The sequence below is a fragment of the Equus caballus genome, chromosome 27, assembly GCF_041296265.1.
Source record: "Equus caballus isolate H_3958 breed thoroughbred chromosome 27, TB-T2T, whole genome shotgun sequence".
In the NCBI taxonomy this organism is placed as follows: domain Eukaryota; kingdom Metazoa; phylum Chordata; class Mammalia; order Perissodactyla; family Equidae; genus Equus; species Equus caballus.
This window is the reverse complement of record NC_091710.1, coordinates 42,877,135-42,898,909: the sequence shown is the minus strand read 5'-3', so window position 1 is coordinate 42,898,909 and position 21,775 is coordinate 42,877,135. Positions and strand designations below refer to the sequence as shown.

Below are 21,775 nucleotides of genomic sequence, written 5' to 3'. Positions count from 1 at the left end.
GGCATTGAGAAGGCCTCCAGTGGACTGTGACTTTCGAATTTTAAAACTATGCTATTTATTGAGCATTGCTTCCATAGGCTGGATATGTTACATTTAGTTTGTTTCTTTCAAATTCCCACTTGAGAATGAACCACGGTTTCATGGCGTGAAAACAAGTCCTTGGATTACTCTTAATTTAAGGATGGCCTTTGTCCTCTGCCAGGGACGGAAGGAGTCCTCAGCAGTCCTTCCTGCTGGCTTGTGTAAGCTCCTGAAGGGCAGCAGCCTCCTCCTGCCTGTATTGTGCCCATTATGTGGCAGATGCTCAAGTACTTGCCAAATGAATGCCTGATAACTACTCTCTGTGACTTATGGAGAATTAAATCCAGGTGTCACATCCTCCACATCAGACTTTCTGGAGCACAGGATTACAATGCTAAGGCAAGTTGCTAATCATATATATCCCAACATATGGATGTTTAAATCTCAACCATTCACGGAAAGGGTCATCTAGCCAGCACGCGACCTGAATGTCATGAGGATTATTTGGGGTGGAAACAAGTCACCCAACTTGGAGACAAGATGGGATACTCAAAGAACGGGATCGGCCTATTAAAAGGTATAACCCATGCTAGAACCAAGGTCCAGAAACAAGCCCAAACAGTGAATCCGTTAGACTAACTGGTTTAGTTACCAGAGGTAAAGTTTAATCTAAAGTCTGATAATCTTAAGATGATGTCTTCGAAACGCTAAGGACTGGATAAAAGTTTTTACTTGCTACAATTGATTGCCTTCTCTGATGTTTAAAAAACAAAACAGATAACTTGGGTTTTCCTTTAAGTACTTTACAATCCAGTGAGAGTTGTCAAAAATCTTTCTAACCTAATTTGAGAAATAAGCCATCTCAATGCCCACATGACATCTCTTGTCAATTAGAGAAATTCACACATTCTTTCTACCACCCCCTTCAGCAATTACAGCACTTCTCATCTATACTTTGTAATGGTTTGTTGCCTAAATCCCTCAAACTCTGGTAGGTCCTACAACCCCATCAGCACCAAGCTCTGATCTTGTCTATGTCCCGCCTGGTTCAGGGGTAGAGGATGAAGAAAGCCAGAAACTTACCAGAAATCAGCTTTTGCTGCTGCTGCTGCCCACGTTTTAAGAGCTCTACGCCCTCCTCCCCTGGTCCTCACCGCCACTCCATCCTTGACAGTTTCTGGTCCTACATCCACCCTATATGTGGATCTCAGACTCCATCTCCCACCTGTCCCTTTTCCTACTTCAATTTCCACCACTACTTTTAGACTCCTTTGCCCGCATATCCATTTCCAGAAGAGCCTGCTCCTGGGTTCAGAAGCTCTAGGCACTGACTCTTCAAATTTATCTAGACAGACCCAAATTTTCCTTATGGTCCCTATTTATCCTCCCCCCCCCCACAGTGTACTAGTTATAATACATATCTTTCAACTACTGTAATGAAGGCAGCGTAACAGAGTTCTAGATCTTCCACTAAGTGTATGATCTAATTTCACCTCTCTGGACCCCAGTTGTGTTCTCATGCATAAAATGTGAGAGCTAAAAAAGGAGATCTTTACAGAAGAAGAAAACTAACATTTACTGAATACTTACTATGGTCCAGGCAGCCACTCTGCATATATCTATACAGTCCTCTTAACAACACCGAGCGGGGGAAAGGACTGTCACTTCTGTGTTCCAGATGAGGAATCTGAAGGTCAGAAAAGTCAGGTGACCTCTCCCAAGGCTGCCTGGTCTCAGCAGAGGGGCCAAGTCCAGCCTCTGCCACATCTCTCTGCCTCTCTGGACCCTTCAGGCCCCAACATGCTCTCCTGTGTCCCTTAACTGCAACCACCGAGGTCTGAGCCCTGACTGGTCCCAAAAGGTTTCCAGTCACTCCAGTAAACATCATCTTCATTAGCGGACATGTGGATCTCCATCTCAGAGAACAGGCTGAGATTAGCCCAAACCAGAAACTTGCACATCACTTGCAAAAGTGATTAAAAAATAAAAAGACACACAAAAATTTGTTTCTATCTCCTGCTCAGAGTTACGGAGCAGCAGCGGACGAAACCTTTGGAAGATGGAAGTTCTTCCCTGACACGCAGGGAAAGGCCGGCCAGCCTGCGGGTCGCTGTTGCAGGTTGTTGGTAAGCTGTAACTGCCAACACAGGGACACAGCTCTCTAAATAGGGTCCTGATCAAACCATGCTCAGAAATGTAAGAAAGACTTTACAGATGTCGTTCCTAACATCAGCTTCTCTGTCCCATTCTACAGCATATGTGTTCACTGCCTTTCCTGCACAGGTACATAGGATGAGTGCTAACATCCTCTTCAAGACTTTGATTTATTATTTATTTATTTTTGGTGAGGAAGATTTGCCCTGAGCTAACAACTGTTGCCAATCCTCTTTTTTTTTTTTTTGCTTGAGGAAGATTAGCCCTGAGCTAACATTTGAGCCAAACTTCCTCCATTCTGTATGTGGAATGCCTCCACAGCATGGCTGATGAGTGGAGTGGGTCCACACCCAGGATCCAAACCCATGAACCCCGGGCAGCCAAAGCAGAGCACATGGTACTCTAACCACTCAGCCACAGGGCCAGCCCAACGGCCCTGATTTATGAAAGGAAAGTTTATAAGCTGTAACTTATAAGAATCTCCGCGCTGCTGCTTTAAAAAAACTGTGGCTGGGAAACAGCCAGTGTGGGTAGTGATGAGTTGCAGCCAAACCAAATAGGGCAGATTCTTCTCAATTTAATATCCATGTAAAGTTTATGGGAACAGGAGGGTGAAAAACACCCCGTATGCGAAATCAGAGGGGGAGCGTGGGTGGGGACTGGCAAATGCCATTACGTACTTGTTTTCAAAGTAGGAACAAAGTAACAATATTTTATTCTGGCGATCAGCCGTGGCAAGAGTGCCAGATATAGGCTCCTGATTAATACTCAATGGAGTGAATTCAGGTCCTCTTTCTGCCACAGAAATCCGAATGATGATGCCGGCCATATAAAAGCATCTATAATTACTACGCATTACAACTCCATGCTAATCTTAAATTCGATATTTTAAGTTTTTTAGAAATGCAAAGCAAATTTTGTATCCGGTCCTAAGACCTACAAATTCTGAAAATCAGAGTGAAATCTATTTCTATAAGCAAAGAGAAAAATCAGGAAGCCTCTATACAAGGTCGTGGAATTACAAATTTTAACTTTCTTTCTGCTTATCTGTAGTTTTAAATTGTTCTACAGAGAACATATATGATTATTTTAATAAGGCTCAAGGACTTTATGCTAAGCTGGAACTTAAAAATCATATTGTAGGTGCCTCCACAATTTCTCATACAATAAGAACTGGGCCTTTTTTATAGTTACAGCTAAATTATAAATATCTTAGATCTACACTTGCCAAGTACTCTTTTTGTACCGATGGCAATGCTACTCACATATATCTATTAGAAAAAATTAAACTCTTCTCATTATTGGTATATAATTAGCTGACGTGAAATATTAGGTTTACCTTCTAAACAGAAATGAAGCATTAAGCCAACTTTCCTCAGCAGTAGTTCAGTCATTCTATTTTTACATTTTGGCATGAATGAGACTGACATATCTTTTTATATATTTTAAGAGTTTCACATTAGTGAATCCAAGAAATTGTCACAAAGAACTAAAACCCTATAAATAACCAAAAGCTATTAACGAGGCCAGGGCTCTATTTGGAAGGGCACATTCTCCTCCTGAGGCCATCAGCCCGGGGACAGGGCCAGACCTTTCACACTACATCTAAGTGCAGCAAATGAGGCAATTCTGCATTTCCCAACATTCCTCTTCACACATGTTGAAAGCAATAAATACTGAAAATTAATTGGGACTTAGGTAGGGGAAAGCAAGAAATTCCAAAGCAGAGAACCATTCAGAAGAAGTCAGAGAACCATTCAGAACTTGGCTTCTTCATCAACCACTCATGTTTTTTTACTAACCTTGAAAAGAGACGCCAACGGGAAGGAAGGAAGGTAGAACAAGAGAACGAAGAATCTTTCCGGAAGGGTCTCTAGATTTCCCCATGCCACCCCAGCCAGTAAGCCCCAATTATGGAACATATGCTCCGGTTTAATTTTCATACCAGTGGGAGCATGACCTTTACTTTGTCTAAGTTATATGCAACCATGGCCCTGAACGGCTCAACCTTAGACGCCTCTTGAATGTCCTTGTTCCTCCAAGTCCTATCCTAAATTCTATGGCCATGTGATTCTGGCAAGTTCCTAGTCTAGCGTCATCCTATTTGAAATCCGAGAGTCCTTTTCAACAGCTGGGGGATGTGTTCCAGGCATCAGACACACCACAAGCGAAATCCTTCTTTCTATAACTCTCTTCTCTGCTGGAACACAAGCCCTGCGAGAACAGGACTCTGTGCCTGTCCTTTCCCCTCACGGAATCTTCTGGGCCTATTGCAATGCCTAGCACAGGGGAGAGGCTCAATGTGATTTCTGAAATGAACCTCTGTGTGACAGGTAAACCCACATTGACCAACCAATGCCACCTCATCTGTACCTCTGCCCTATATTTTGGCCTCTACTTCCATTTATTATCCACAAACTTCTGTTGGTTGAGCACATTTCGGCTTACAAATTGCCCTGGCGAGCAAACATTTGACTGCGATTGTCATTGTGATCAATATATAACTCAATGGGGCTTAATGAATCTGAGGAAACACTGAGAAAACCCACATGGCAGGTCAGCTCCCCCACTTACCGGCACTTCCACCGACTGCATGGAGAGGTCACACGGTGGCCTCAGGGCTTTGGGCCTTGTGGCGTACCAGAAAGTGGTCAGGGCTGCAAAAGCTCCAACGCCCATGAGCGTGTTGGTGGGAAGAGTACGAACGTACTGTCTGAAGTCAGCCAGCTCCGGCATCCGAAAATACTGGAACAACTCGTGGGCTTCCATGGTCCTGTGTTGGTGGTTCCCGAGGCTGAATTCTGTGAGAAGAGAAAAACGCCACGTTCATTCCAGGGAGGTGGGACTCCTCTCTACAATTCCCAAAGGCCAATCATCTAACTCAATGGCTGGCTGACCCATCAAGGCATTAAACCCACAGTCCAATGGGCCAGGTCTCTTCCTGGCTGTCAGATTTCATTTTTCTAAAAACACTTGAGGAATTCATTCTACTTCTATCATCTTATGTAAAGTCTTCACCAACCACATGAAAAAGATTTTACTCATGAGGAATTCTTGCCATAAAATGCTCATACTCTATCCCTATTCTCTTCCATCTAATCAAATGCACTCGACTCTCATTATCACGGCTAATGAAGAGGCCCATGCAGGCCCAAACCATCTCACGGCCATTAGTTTCCATTTCTTCCAACAAATCTCAGAACAAGCTCCCCAACTGGTGAAAGAGACCAACCTAAATTTCAGTGTCTCTCACCTTCCCCATCCTCTTTGTACCATAAAAGCAACAATATAAATGCAGGGGAAACCGTAGTTGGCTATTCTGATAAAATAATTCCTCTTACGGTCCTCAAGATCTGACAGCTAAAATATAATAATAAATTGGTGCACATAAACTTTAAGCCAACCACCAAATATCGAGAGAGAGACTGCAGCGTGGTATTTGAGCAAAAGTATAGAATAGTATTCAAGATCCCAGATTCCACTGCTAAATCCCGCCTCCCCAGCTTATCAGCGATATGATTCTGGCGTCTCTGTGCCTCAGTTTCCTCATCTATAAATGGAGATGAAAATAGTATCTATCTCGTTGAGCTTTTAGGACGACTAAATGATTCACATAAAGAGCTCAGAATGGTATGAGGCACCAAAAATTGCTCAATAAATGCTGGGTATTACTACTATTTCCTCTACCAATACTCTCTGATGAGTCCTGTGTGCAGAACAGTAAGGTACAGAGGTAATAAAAAAAACAGTGCTGACTACAAGGAGTTTAAAAGAACAAAACTAAGAAGCCAAAACACACCGACGAAAATCAGATGGACAACCCAATGTATATGAAAACCCTAAATTGAATGTTATAGACAACTTATATACACATCAGTATAAAAATATGCAGATAATGAGAATAATTCTAAACTGGAAAATTATCAATGAATAATTGCTCTAAAGTACATTTGGCAGGAAAGGGAAGGAAATAACAGTAAATGATCTGAAAGACTTTTCTCAAAAACTTCCTGGAAATCCACTAGGTGTTAATATTTTAGCTATAACTTCAGATGGTATTTGTGAGCTACTTATGATATGTTCTTTTAAACAGCTAGGTCACAAAACTAAAAATAAGTTTCTTTTTTCAAATACAGAAATCCTCTTGAAATTTCTATCTATGTTATTGTATTTTTTTTTACAGAGTAGCAGAATATCAAGTGTTTTCACTGGCCATCAACACTATATAATGTATTTATATATCACGTATTTGCTCAGCTCATGCAGTCTGGTGCTACAACAGTCTGTGTAGTTGTACGTGCACACACACACACACACACACACACACACAGGAAATTCTGAGGTTCAACACGACAACAGAGAAGGAACAGACAAGCAAATTTCCTCAGGTCAGAATTCTGGAGAGAAAGCACCAGGACTTACAAAACCACTCATCACTCACTGACTGCTGGGTGACACACCACTGCAGAAACAGAAAAGGTGGGAGGGGTGGGGCAGGGGTTGGAAGAGTCCAGCTAGTGCCTGCCTGGCCTGCCAAGGTCTCTTAGGGCATTAGTCACATGCCACGTCCCATGCGGCTGCCCACTGGGCTAAAGGTAACTGGCAGACAAAAATCTATACTTGACTCCTCAGGAGAAGAGAGCGTGGAAGACGGGCCAATGAGCAGCTAGGAGCAGAGTCACCCCACTGCTCCACCCTTGGGCAGGGACAGCATCAGTTAGTGTCACTGCCAGTGCCAGCTCTGAAAACAGACACTGTTTTCTTTCTGCTCAGCTTCCCAATAAGAAGAGACAATGGGCATATTTTTAAAAACCTTCGAAATGAATGATCAGATGTTGGGTGGTAATGTCAAACCAACATCAGACAGACCAAGAAAGAAACAGATTGTCCATAGTACACTCAGCAGATTTATTCTAGATGAATTCATAGGAATGGAGCTACGCCAGTCATTTAACGTATCTGAGTGTCTGGTGTGGCCTAGGCACTGTGTGGGGGGGCTTGGAAGACAGTGCTAACCATCTGGTCGGGCTCTCCCTGGGCTAGCCAGCTAGCGGGGAAGATACAACAGCAAACAAGCAAAATCTGGAAGGTGTGATAAGTATTACCACCAGGGAGATCCAGTGATCAGGCCAGGCCTCTCTGTGGAAGGGAGGCTTAAACGGCGACTTGGAGGATATGCAGATAAATCGAGTCTGGTCCTTCGGCACTGGGCATCAGATTTCATAAACTGTAATGCCAACTCTACGAACGCAAGGCAACCTTATGCATATATTGTGCCTTCCCCTCAAATCACTCCATCTTCTAGCTGTCTTCAGGACCCCCACGGCACTCCAAGTCTGCAGAGGAGTTACCCACCCCTGCACACACACTTACACCCTGCCCTTCCCTCTTCTCTTCCAAAAGTCCCTGAAGTAATGTCCACAAAACCCAGATCGCGTGAATTTACAGGAGCTGTTCAACAGAATCACATCCCTGTGTGAGAACATCCACAATTCCCCCATTAAACAGTCATAAACAGGTGATCCATTTTGTCCATTTTGAGCATCAGCAGTAGCCAACTGTAGACAGCATTATACTAAGAAATAAAGAAGTCTATTTCTAGAAATAAGTCTAGGAAAGAAAACTTAAAAATAAAACTTTAGAAAATTACAGATTTAGCTGCACCCATGCAAGGGCATTTTATTAGATACTAACCTGTAATGCTAAAAGTTTAAATTCAGCTAAATTCTTATCTTTAGTGGGTGATAATGACAAGCCACAGCAATTTAATTCGTGCCTCTTAGCTGGCAACCAGGTAACAAGCTGCAAACCTACTTCACTGAGCGAATCAGTTAATGCTGTACACAGGAAAACTAGAGTCTAGGCACTCACAAGCTAAGACAACCACTTCCTTTAGATCCACGTAAAGAACAACTAGCCAGCCCTGGGGGTCCAGTGGTTAAGATTCGGTGGTCTCACCTCCGTAGCCCGGGTCCATTTCCCAGTCACGGAACCACACCACTGGTCTGTCGGTCGTCATACTGTGGCAGCTCCGTGTTGCTGTGATACTGAAAGCTGTGCCGCTGGGATTTCAAATACCAGCAGGGTCACCCCTGGTGGACAGGTTTCAGCAGAGCTTCCAGACTAAGACAGACTAAGAAGGACCTGGCCACGCACTTCTGAAAAAACTGGCCACAAAAACCCTATGAATAGCAGCGGGGCAGTGTCTGATACGGCACTGGAAGGGGAGAGGACGGCGCAAGAAGACCAGGCAGGGTTGCACTCTGCTGTACACAGGATCGCTAGGGGTCGGAATCAACTCGACTTGACAGCATTAACAACAAAGAACAACTCTTAAATGTAAACTGAAAGTGTTACAAATCTTTGCTTTTCTATTTAACTGCTATTAAAGGAAAGGTTCTTGGGGTATTTCAAAATGGAGGCAGACCGACGTCCAAAGAAAATTAGCCAAATAGTCTTTAAATGCTGGAGATGACACAAATAAAAGGCTTTAAGACAGTCCCCACAGGTCTCCAAGAAGAATCAAGAATCATGTACTTGCCAACAAATGGTTAAAATTCAGATTTTATTCATATCCCAGTGATGTTCTAGCTGGAATATTTTTTTAATTCAAAAGCAAATTTCCACACCATCATCTGGGGAAGTTTACAGCCCAGGCATATAATTATGCTGCTATTTTCTAAGAATATGATTCAATCGGCTTAAAGTCTTAAGCAGCGAGTTACCTCTCGGTCAGGAACACGCAAGACGCTTGGCAGCAAGCTGCTCCTCCCCCTACAGCTACCCCTGCACACACTTCCTTCCCACACCTACAAGAAGTGGGTTTGCTCAGTTGGGTCTTTTGAATTTTCTATAAAGCTGGGGTCTAAACCCACAGAATGGCAGGGAATATAACAATGGCCAGGGAGATGTGGCACAGCCCCAGTGCAAAGAACCAGAGCAGAGGTCGCCTTTAAATAGACCTGGGAAGAAATGGATGTACAGGGCAGGGCATCAGAAACTGGATTGCAGGACTGTCAGAAAACAGAAATCCCGGTAGCTGTCTGTCTGAACCCCGGGAAGAACTGAGCGACTACCGTCACCAGCATTGATTTAGTGTTTTGGAAAGACTTTCACGTCCTGTGTTTTATCTGAACGCCACAACACAAAACGAGGAGGAGGAAACTGAGGCTGGAGACTTCAAAGGCTTTCCCAACGTCTTCTTCCAAGACCACACACCAACCAGACTACATTTTCCTCTACACGAACAATTCTTAACCTCTGCGGGCCGCTGACCCTCTCCACTAAGAGCATCCACATGCCTCTTTGCACATGGGGCTCACCAGTCCCCCTCAGTCCACCCTAGGTTAGCAACTGTGAGAGTGGGTGACATCTGAAGGTCCTTCCAGTGCTCACACTCCACAGTATCATGAGCTTGGCAGCTGATGTCTCATCTAACCGCTGGCATTTGTCCCATCACCCTGGCCTCTGAACATGTGGGTTCGAGGCCCACTGTACATAAAGGTTCACCTCTTGCCATTCCGTTTGCACCAGAAAAAATGTGGTTCAGGGCCAGAAGTGACTCACAAAGGCATCATTTTCTAAGGACACACGCGTGTGCACAGATACACACACACATACACACAGCTCCTGCAATTCTGCAAACTTATACTTACATTAGCATTTTACTTTCTTCATGTCATTTATAAACCAAAAAATGGGTGATCTAGAAGTTTCTCTCCTTCTCAAGTTCCTCAAGCTTTCATCCAGCGGAATAAGAACGGTTTGATGGAACACTTCAATAGGAATGCAGCCCTCCAACAAATCCACATAAATAGCACCCTTGCTCTGGAAGCAGCAAATGAAGAAATCCTGACATCTCTCCTTAAAGCAGCAAGCCAAGCTGGCAAGATGCTGCCATTCCTTGCTCCACCTCCTCTCCCTGTACAATAGGCTATTTACAGAAGGCTGAAAGCTGCCCCTTTGTCCTCCACTAGCTGGGCAGAGCTCGGCCTCGGGGAGGAACAAGAGAGCAGCAGACTGCCCGTGCGCTGTTCTTTCAATGTGCCACTCCAAAACTGTTGGATTCATGCTCCTTAACCCGGCCTGGCAAACTACCTAAAGCTAGATTTGCTTAAGCCGTCCCCTCTTGAACCAAAAGAGCAGCTGGGCTCTCCCTAGAGAGAGGGAGGTACAGGAGCTCCAGGAAGATGCCAGAGTTTACCGATTACAAAGGAAAGCAGAGGTCACTGTGCAAACCCCATCCCATACAGCAATTCCTGACTGTGGTCGCCGCCCTTGGAGCATCACTCTGGGCATGAGGAGAAAGACCACTTGGGTAACTGTGAGATTCCAGGCACAATGAGCAAGCAGTTACACAGGGAGTTAGTGTTTCCATCCACTGCTTTGAAGCTTTTCTTCCCAACTAAGTATTGCAAGCCTGAAATTCACTTTTCATGAAAGTGATTCTATGGGTCACCAATTCAATTTCCAAGAGGACTCTGAAAGGAGAAATGAGGCAGACATGCCCCGTTTTAAGAAACCTGATTGGAATATCCGAGTCAGGTTGAATCATTCTATAGTAATCCACTCCCTGCCCATACCCACTAAAGTTATCAGAGAAACAGTGGGACTCAAATCTTTTAAAAGCAAGTATAAAGCTAGACTAATTTTTTTTGGGGAGGGCAGGCGGCTCCGGAAGATTCACCCTGAACTAACATCTCTGCCAATCTTCCTCTATTTTGTATGTGGGTCACCGCCACAGCATGGCCACTGATGAGTGGTGTAGGTCCCTGCCCAGGAACCAGGGCCACCAAAGCAGAACACACCAAACTTAACCACTACACCAGGGGGTCAGCCCCAAAGCTAGACTAATTCTTAACCAGTAAGATTAGGGCCATACCTCACCCATTTTGACTGGCCACAAGTCACAACTACCAACACGCCCCCAAAATAAAGAGATTCCAAATATAACATGTCCAACTAGACAGATCACTTTTAGAGATTAGATGAAATGGTCAAATGTCTACTTATAGCAGTTTCTATATTCATTAAGTGACATATATAAGTCACATGACAAAATCAATTACTTTAGAAATTTTGTTTTTCTATTCATATTTCATTAATATCTTATTAAAATTCTTTGAATATGCTTCTTCAAACAGGGCCTTAGGTGTCTCTGAAGCCACTTTGTGAGGATTAACAGCTTTTTGGAGCACATCTTCACATTTTTCTCTTCCACTGAAGTGGTTAAAGTGGGAGGATTTTTTTAATTATTATTTTATGGAGGTCATAATAGTTTATAACATTGTGAAATTTCAGTTGTACATTATTATTTGTCAGTCACCATATAAATGTGCCCCTTTACCCTTTATGCCCACCCCCCCCAACCCCCTTCCCCTCTGGTAACCACTAATCTGTTCTCTTTGTCCGTATGTTTGTTTATAGTGGAAGCATTTTTTGAAGTCACACGCGGCTATCACTGAGAAAATGCTCCCAAGTCACAGGAACACATTTGTATAATGTTAGGACAGTTTAAAAAATTTGTCCTATGAGTCCACATTCATATAACAAAACCTCATACTTTATTGCTGCTTAAACTGATTTTTAAAAGCTTTTTACAATAATATCCAATACTTGGCTTTGTAAGGTCAAGCCCCTAGAGATAACCACCCAGCAAGTGTTAAATTTCTTTGCCTTAGAAAAAGTTAAATTCAGCTAGTTGACCTTTACAAGGACCCAAGACTGGGATTGGCAGAGGTGGTTTCAGGACAAGGTACCGTCTCCACCTGCTGTTGTTCAAAATAAAGTGACCATAAAATGAAAGTCTTGGTAAGACCCTAAAATGAAGACTGAAGGAGAGTTTGGAGGACTCCCTCACCTTCTATGGAGGCATGGACATTATTTAATATTCACATGGTGGTCCAAACTTGGAAAAACTTGAAGACTCCCTTCGTGAGGCTTGGAAGTAAAATACATAACACAAAATAGTGAGTAACAGGTGGAGGTAAGTGCAGAAGAAATTATGAAAGAGATCACAGACTCGCACGGGGAGCCGCCTGCAGAAGGCACACGTGGGGCTGGTCCTCCAAGGATGAGGGTCATCTGAGAAAACGAGCTCTACCTCAGGCCACGGGGACAGAAACAAGATGACGGAAGCAACTCCCCACCTCAGCTCTAGGATTTTGGCAAGTTCACATGGAACAAACGACACGGTTAAATTAGACAGGAGAAGGGAAGGAGGACGATGAGGGACATCACTTTGAAGTTATGATTTCTTTAAGAGCTTCTGTCTGTTAAGCACTGACTGGTGTGAGGCTCTGTGCTAAGCAACTCCACCCAGGAGTGAATGTAACCCTCCTAACAGCCCTCACTGCGTGGAGCTGTCACCACCCTCAACGAGAAGGTCGATGTCCCGCCCCAGCTCCACCCAAGAAGAGGACTAGAGCCCAGGTCTGAAGGCAAAGCCCATGGACCTTAACAGGTGAGCGCTGTGACCCAGGCACGTGGTGACTCAAATCTAGACAAAGGTGGGAGGCGATGCAGACAAAAAGCCATGACACACAGTGCTTTAAAGAGCCAGGATTTGAATTCCAGTGTCCATCAACAGAGGAAAGGACAAACAAAATGTGGTGTACCCACAGAGTGGAATATTACTCAGCCATAAAAAGGAATGAAATTTGGATACATGCGATGACGTGGATGAACCTGGAAATGATATGCTAAGAAGCCAGAAAAGGACAAATATTGTATGATTCTGCTTATATGAGGGACCTAGAATAGAGGCTACTAGGTGGGGGCAGGGAATGAGGAGTTATTGCTTCACAAGTACAGAGTTTCTATTTGGGATGATGAAAAATTCTGGAACTAGAGAGTGGTAACGATTGCACAACATTGGCAATGTACTTAATGCCACTGAACTGCACACTTAAAAATGGTCGAAATGGTCAATTTTATATTATGTGTATTTTGCTACAATAAAAAAAATTTTTTTAATCACTTAAAAAAACACACACCAGGATTTTGGTAACTAAGTGGATATAACTGGATAAAAAAGAGAAGGAATTGGAAGGCTGAGCTTTGAGCCTGGGAGAATAACGAAGAGAAGTGGGGAGAGGGAGAGAGGAAGGTGGTTTGTGAGCTCCCAGCCCAACCTTCCAGGGTCCCAAAAACCCTCCTCCACATGTGAGCAGAAGAACGTTCCATCCTCACCCCACGCTTCTCTGGGCAAGCTACCCTACTGGCCCCCTGGCCCCAACACGGCCATGGAAGCAAGTGTCCCAGTGCGTGCTACCTCCATTCCTCTGAACTCTTGCCCTTCCTGCTTCATACACAGCCTCCCCTATGCTCCATCCCGCTCTGCATGCCCCCTTCCTTGCTGTCTCCTTTAACTACAGCTCTTTTCCCTGGCCCTGTTTGAAGAGGTCCAAATCCTACCCAAGTAGGCCAGAGGCTAATTCCTCTCGTGAATTCTTCCTGGAGCCCCTCAGCGAGAAGCAGTCAGTCGTTCCTCTGACCTCCAGAACACTTTAATTGTAGCTCTCGTGTGGTCTTCAGCATCTCCTATTTTCTACTTATGGTGAGTATACGCTTCTCTTACATACATGCCTCTCTCTTCTACCAGGCCGGGGCCCCTTCCCATCTGCCTTTATATGCCCTTGGTGCTTAAACGGGTGCCTTGCCCAGAACAGGTGCTTCCTAAACATTTACTGAGTCATGAATGACCCTCTGTGATTCTGACCAATTCTCTACTGCAAGCCCCCGGAGGAGGTATTTATAGAATAGTGACTCTCCAAAGAGAAAGTGGGTATTCAAAGCATTTCCAAACTTCAGCATCCTCCCTCTACACCCCACAGAGCTGCTGTGAGTCAGCGTGCTAGAAGGGAGTAAGCAGCATCTCCCAGGTGATGTGGAGGGAAAAAAAAATGGTTTCAAGCCAATGATTTAAAGGCTACAGAAAAATATTCTCTTGCCCACCTTCCCATGAAGTTTACATGTCTCAAACGGTTTCACTTACGTATGATGTCACCCCAAGGTCATTTAAGGGCAAGGACCGTCTCTTTTCCTTAGTAGACTTTTGCACAGACATTTAGACATGTGACTACAGATCAGTTTAAAACCAAACAAGGTTGCCCGCGGGAAGGGAAGAGAACAAACAAATCTCTCTCTTAAGTAAAACAGCAAATGTCAGAAGAAGGATTTGAGTCCTGAACCTGACACCAGGGCTGGCCATTGGCTTCTGTAAGTGAGTTTTCTATGACAGAAAAGAGAATCTTCTAAACCAGAGAAATAGCCCATGAGCTGGAGTGCAATGGAAGAACTCCCCCAGAAACACCGAGAAAGCCGGGTAGTGGCCATCTGAGATGTAAAGAATGCTGGAAACAGGACCTGCCCAACATCCTCCAGAGCAGAACCAAGAAACAAAACATATAGCTCTCCTCCCTTCTCTCTTCAACATAGCTGTGAAGACCTGCCATGTACATCCTCTTGGGAAGATGATAATTATGGTTAGGACATGCCCAATGAAGATAGCCAGGTCGCACAAAGGCCTCTGTGTGGGACAGCAAGGTTAAATCTTAGCGGAACAGATTTAAGGGGAAACGTTTCCATTCAAAAAAATTCCTGAGAAGCAAGATCTTCAAACATTGATTTAATACTGTCAAGCAATCTCTGTACATAGGTCATGACGAGGCAGGGAATTTTACTGCTAAGAGCTTAAGAAGGGAGCAAGCTTGGAGAGAACAGACAGCCTCAGTCAATCAGTTTTGCTTCAGCTGATGGAGACAAGAAGACTTGTTTGTTAGGCTGACCCAGCCCTTCTGCAAGAACCAAGACAGAAGAGGTTACTGTAGGTTAAGCTTCCCACTCATCAACTGGATCTAATAAGGCATGTTAATTCAGTTGACATTCAGCAGAGAAGAGTCCTAATTTATGTCTGTGGGACTGTCCGTTAAAGAACATGACACCATAGTCGGGAGGAATTAGGCAATATAAGTAGAGCCTATTATGACAAAAGGAAACAAAATTCCTGTTGTCACTAAAATAATCCAGAAGAACAGACTGTGCACCTTCCTGGCCTGCAATGAACCACCAAGGAAACCCAAAAGCGAGAGGTTCTACCAAGAGAGGAGAGAATAATTTACTAGGAAAGTGGACAGACCTTTCACAGTAGCCAGAGGTGGACCTGGCTAGGCAGAAACTCTTCTCCACTGATGGCCTCAGGATGGGGAGTTTGAGAAACCACACAGACAAGGTATCTAAGTCCTGTGGTCCCCTCAGACATTTTGTCCATAGCAGTTACTTCCAATAGTGAATATGGAAGGAGACAGAATAGAAAGAATACTAGACTCGAATGCAAAAAGCTCATGTTCTAGGTACTGGCTGTGCCCCTGATGAGACGCAGAATCTTGAGCCAGCTCCACCACTGCCTGTGCAGGCCTCAGAGGGCATCAAAAAGGAGTGGGAACCGAGGAAAGCCATGCCCTCCACCATTGCCAACACCATGGAGCACCTCCAGGACGACGTTAGAGGAGGCAAGACATGGCCACACAATCCTGGCGCTTGGAACCAAATAGCAAGATTTCACCTACACCCAGAAACTCCAGGTGACAGGAGGACATATAAAGAAGACAATCAATGTTAATCACCGTCATTTCTAGGAGGTGGGCATACAGGTATTTGTTTTATGACTTTACAAATCTTTGTACTTTGCTGTATTTTTAAAAAATTTCTCAAGATAAAGAAGATATAACTAGGTCAGGTCAGTTCATTTCCTCTCGTATTTATGTATTTCCCACCTGCTCCAGAAAAGGCTCAGGGGGGCAACCTGCCCTTCTAGCAGAATGACAGATGGAGCAGAAGCCCCTCCCAGAAAGTATATATCTAAGCTCTCACCATCTGCCCTGTGTTGGGCCCTGGCACAGCCACTGAGCAGCTATTTGGGCAACTTCCACTTAAGGGTCCCCTTGAGAAAGGGTCTCACTGCACATTAACAGACAATACTCTGAAAATCACAGGGGGAAAAAACCCTGTCCCTAGCACCTCAGAAAGAGAAGGCCACCAGCAAGAGGACACAGCACTTACAGTGTTTTCTCTGCCTTCAACAAATTTAAGATACCGATGAAAACAACCACATCTGCAAGAGTTAACCAAACTACAGACAGAAACACGACCCCAAGAGGGAAGCGGTGGAGGGCCTGGGGCTCCAAGCATCCGGAGGTGGGAGAAAGCACTGTGTACGGGCTGCAGAATGAGGGAGGGCTGTCCGGGAGCGTGGAGGCAGGCCAGATGGAAACAGGCAGAGACAGGTGGGGGTGGGGAAACACCCCAGAGCCAGCCTGAGAGCCAGCCAGCACTGGGAGTGTGGAGGAGGCTGGCCCGGCAGGCCGGTTAGGAACAACAGTGTCATAACCAGAGGCCGCAGACACTGCCTCTCTCCCATGAGATCGTTCCCGTCAAGAGGCTAAGAAAGAGCTGGCTGCAGGCAGCTCACCCCGAAGCAGCCGGCTGTCATTTATGGAGCCGTCCCCATCCCAGCCAGGGTGAGGCCCGGTGCAGGAGACAGAGGAGGAAAAGGCCTGGTCCCTGCAGCTCGCAGAGGTCGCCACACTCAAATATCAGTGACCTGGGGAAGGAGGCTGAAGGGATGCAAGGTTGGGTAGAGTTACCTACACCTCTTAAAATAGATCAAGGTTTCAGAAGGACTGATAAGCCAGAGAAACGGCTTGGCAGAACAGGGGTAAGTGGAAGACAGAAGACAAAGACAGGTCTTTCTCTACCCAGACAGAGGCAGGCCACTCCTCACAGGGTTGGGAGAAATCACTTTTGAGTCTTTACAGATTTCAGCAGGGAACTGCTGTGACCCTAAAAAGCAGAGACAAATGGAACCTACAAAATATTCTTAGGCTGTGTGGTTCCTCAGGACTGAAGGGACCTTTAAAGAGCATGGGACCCTGTTCCGGCCTCTGGCCTCTGAAACCCCTCAGCTCTGAGGAGGACCTCAGGGGCGCTGCAGGAGGCAACACCTGGAACAGAGACCACGTTAACCAGGATTTCGCTCATTGTATGAGAAGGGATAAGGGACGTGTTGGTACAACCATGGGACGTCAGCTAGAATTACAACAGGAGCTCAGGTCACTGTAAGAAGGGGTGACCGGCCCTGGGGAAGCTGAAACAAAGCAAATGTAACAAGTTGCAGAGAATTGGAGAACAAGGACCCCATGTTTCAAAGAGCCAAAGAAAGAAAAAGAGATCGTCCGGTCCGGCTGTTTCCTACTCGGAACAAGTGACACTAGTTCGGGGTCCCCATTTTCCTTTAGGTTTTGTTTAAATTTTTATTAGGACAATTTCCAAATCTATTCAAAAGTAGACCACGTTACCTATTTCTCCAGCTTAACCTTCAATAATGATCAACATTTGGCTAATACGGTTTCATTTTGTATTCATTTTTTTCAAAGCAAATCCCAAACATCTTATCATCCAGGCCACACGTCAGAGGCCCATTCGGCTCTAGGATCCTACAGCTTTGAGCACTCACTTGCGGGGAGTATAACTGACTGCCTGGCGCACCACACCCGCGCCACCCCCCTCACCGCATCCCGCCTACTGACTAAAGGTTTCCACAAAGCCAACTTCAGTATTGACTTGAGGCAGCCAACCCAGCATGATATTTAATTGTCAAGCAGGAAAAGGTCCATGCATCCAAACTGCAAATATTCGTTGAGTAGCCACTCCCCGTCAAGCACTGCTCTAGGCTCGGGGGACTCCATAATGAATAAAACAGAAAAAAACCAAAACCAGAAACTCCTTGTCCTAATGAGGCTTTTACACTATCAAGTTTTGCATGCAAAAAGCAAAACATACTCTGGATTTAACCTGACTCTCCTGAAGTCAGAGACCAATTTGATATGAATCACAATCTAGTTTCACAAAGCAGTTTGCATACGCTTTTATGGGACAAACTTGAGTTCTCTCCTTTTAAAAACTGCTTCTGGAGCTCTCTTGCCAGTGATGGAGGAGAAGGAGCTAATTTTCTGGTTTCCTAAACTTCTGACGATGCATCAAAAAAAAATAAATGCATCTCTAATAAGCAAATGTAATTATTTATGAAGTATATGCATGTACACTGTGCAAATATTTTCTGAACATTATAAAATACACAAATGTGAATTTAAAAAGAAAGCTAAAAATAAAAATCTGTAGAAGTTCTAATATTTCCACCTCGCACCCTAATGGATGGTCTACCCTCCCCCAACTCCAGGGCACGCCTACCCCATTTTGGAGACTACCCTTCAGTCTCCTGAGCAGTACGGCCACCTCTCTGGTCATTTGCCTGGCTAGAGTCTCCATCAGTTCCCAACTCTGGGCAGCAATAGATAAAACAGCTAACTGGAGGACCCTGAAAAGCCTGCCACACTCAGGAGGCAGAGCAACAGCGCCTGCCACCATCTAGGAGGGAGGCAGCGATACTTGACATTGCCCCGTGATGAAAAGAAGCACGCTGGAGCGGGCAGGACACTGCCAGTGACTATCACCTGGCCAAGTGTGGGAGGCCAAGTAGACTGGCTCAGCTGTTCTGGAGAAGGGAGAATCACAGCCACAGGGCCATGACAGGCTAGGGGCCGGCCTCATCTGAGGAGGTCCATCGTGGGGACCCCACAGCTTCAGCCCCTGCCTCATGGGCCAAGTATCTTCAGCTTGCCTGAAGTCTGGCGAGGTCCTAGCATCCGTGGCAGTTACCTCTGACTCATGTCAGAAGAAAAGAACACAGACTGGCGCTGTTCTCAGTCTAGCCGGGCTCTGGGCTGCTCAGCCACACCTCCTGGATCTCAGTTCTGTCCTCGGTGAGGTGGTTGGTTGGACGGCTTGACAGGCAAGGTCCCTGCCAACACCACATTCTGGGATGCCTCCGAGGCCTGCTTGATGCTGAACTGTCCCACAGAAGGAACAAACAGCTCTTTGACTTTCGCTAGCGGCACAGAAACAAGGTAGGATTTTTAGTAAGAATGCCAGGTAAACAAAGACTATATTACAGTTATGTAAGATTATCTGGAACTTGACACTGACCTCCTTCCCTCCCACATCCTGCAGCGCCCACAGCCACCTGCTACTTAAACATAACTGAAATTACCCTGAAAGAGACACCTTGCATGTACAGCACTTCTAAACACAAAGGTCCACCCAATGAAGGCACAGGCTTTGGTCCAGAGATCTAAGCTCTGCACAGCATCATCATATACAAACCTGGAACATTTAGACATAGCATATTCTTGTCAGCGACCCCTTCTATGGGACATCTGGCCATCGGAATGTCTCCTAGTCTCAATCAAGCATCAGATAATAAATATTAAGTGCTCACTATGAATAAGACCCTCTGTTAAATGATGCCGAAAACACAGAAATGACAATAACTAGGTATCCTAAATGCCCAGAGCTTAGAGGGTGGCTGGAGGGCCTATCCGGGGAAGCAAGATCTGCATTCACGAAAAGGCAAATGAAGGACAGAGGGAGGGAAGCCATTCAAAAAACTGAATAACCAGCACAGCCAGGCATCAACCAATGGGAAAAGAAGTAGGCCAATGCCACCCGAACAGGATTCAGGAGATCCATACTGGGCCACGGATTAGGGGAGGGGGCACTTGGGGTGACAGATATTTTCTAACCAGTATGGGAGCATTTCAACATTTTAACCAGCAACGCGGTTGCGGGTGCAGCCCAGCTGAATGTCAGCCTCGGGTTGCAGCGAGTGATTTGGAGTCTGGAGACGGTGAATCACTCCAAGAAAAGTGCCTCGGAAGAGTAGGGCCATGAGGAATGAGTGTGGGATGAGGAATGTCATTGCTGACAGGTCCAGTGAGGCACACAGGGCCCAGGACACAGGAAGGCCGGTCAGATAGAAGAGAGCACTCGCATATAGAGTCTTGAGGGGCGGGGATCTTGATCCAACCCTGTGCTACCAGAGTTTGCTTTCCAAAAGTCCCAGTACGTTGTGGTTTAGGAAAGGTATGGAAAACAGTAGGTTGGAACCCAATTCTAGAAGTCCCCAACAGCCAAGCTAAGGAAAGACTTGGGGCCTTATGGGGGCGCCCTGGAAGGCTTCTGGGCAGAGGAGTGATTCGATGAGAGCTCTACATTAAGAAGAGTCATCCTTCTCCTCCTCTTTCTTAACTAAAGACCTTTGCTGTTTAAACCAGAGGTGAGAGACTCCAGATTAGGGAGGCGATGCTGAGAAGGAAAGGGAGAAATGAGCGTGTGTTGGACGATATTGTATGGAGAGTTAAGTCAGGATAAGCAGAACCTGCTGGCTGGCTGGATTTCAGAACACAAATCAAGGATAATGGCGAGGTCCAGCTGTTCCCCGAACAGGTACAGGGCCCAGGAAGAAAGTGCACTGTTGGTCATGGCCAGAGGGCAACAGGGGTTGTGTAACCTTGTCTAAGTCACCCTATCTCCACACCCCAGTTACTTGCATTTGTCAGGTCAGCGAATTAGGCTACTTCAGTTTGATGGGTTGTTCTGAAGTGCCTCAGAGGCAACAAGGGAGATTGAGGAAGCGACCGTGTCTGTGTGATCTGGGATGCCCACCCCCTCCCCCTCCAACCATGCAGCCCTGCTTTTATTTCGGATATCGGAGTTCTGCCTAAAACTGTACTGGGAAAAAGGGGTCATAACCACTAGATGATACAGTGCCTTCAAAGTCTGAAAATCCACCATCCTATTCTCTTGTCTACTAAAAGTCTTCAGTGTGATCTAGAACACGCTCAGAAGGTCTGTTTCTGGTCAGAGATATGCAGCAGAAAGCAAACCTCCGTGCCACGGTGAGGCCAATCTCTACTTCAGCGAGAGATGCTCCACTCTCTCTGCTAAGCTGGGTCCCTGTTCCCACTCCACGCGCTCTCCTCTTTTTGCTTGAGGTGGATTGTAGCTGAGCTAACATCTGTGCCCATCTTCCTCTATTTTATGTGGGATGCTGCCACTGCATAGCTTGAAGAGCAGTGCTAGGTCTGTGCCAGGGATCCAAACCTGCAAACCCCGGGCCACTGAAGCGGAGCACATGAATCCAACCCTTATGCCACAGGGCCGGCCCCCTAGATCATGCTGAAAACTTTTAATAGACGAGAGAATTACACTCTGGTACAAGACAGAGTGTAAATGACACCGGGGGAAATCAAGGAGCAAGGACGCGGAAGAGGACCCAGTTCTGTCCTCAGTCTTGCCACCAGCTGGATAACCTGGAACTTTCCAGGTCTTCCTCTTGGACTAAGAATCCTTGAAGCTCTATAGCGGCAGTAGAGTCAAGCAGTCAAGGGTCTGGCCCTGAAGCCAGACTGCCTAGGGTCAAATCCTGGTTTGGGCGACTTACTCTCTGCACCTCTTATCATCTGTAAAATAGGGATAACACAAGGACCTACGTCTTAGAAGCTTGTCGGGAGGGTTAACTGAGTTTGCACATCTGAAGCGCTGAGAACAATGTCTTGAACTGTCAGCTGTTGTCATCACTCATCATGTCCTAAGCTTGCCCATGCCTGGCTGCGGCCCCACCTCAGCTGACCCTGCTCTGCTTTGTAGCTGACAGCTAAGCCTTAAGGGAGAACCTAGTTCCTGTAGCAAATTTCTCTTTACT

The 21,775-nt window shown here is 45.6% G+C and overlaps 1 protein-coding gene across 15 annotated transcripts in view; it reads right to left on the bottom strand.

Annotated features, from left to right (window-relative positions):
• The window catches only part of ACSL1 (acyl-CoA synthetase long chain family member 1), a 64,938-nt gene that overhangs the window by 39,054 nt on the left and 4,109 nt on the right, over positions 1–21,775 (bottom strand). For 9 of the 15 annotated variants that reach the window (XM_023630582.2, XM_070253177.1, XM_070253182.1 and 6 more), the window contains exon 2: positions 4,750–4,976. In XM_023630582.2, the coding sequence (XP_023486350.1) occupies positions 4,750–4,944 (195 nt within the window). In that variant the 5' untranslated portion in view covers positions 4,945–4,976. Of the gene's footprint in view, positions 1–4,749; positions 4,977–8,133; positions 8,472–9,830; positions 10,235–21,775 lie in introns of those variants that run through there. The other 6 variants (XM_070253174.1, XM_070253175.1, XM_070253184.1 and 3 more) reach the window with 5 other exon arrangements.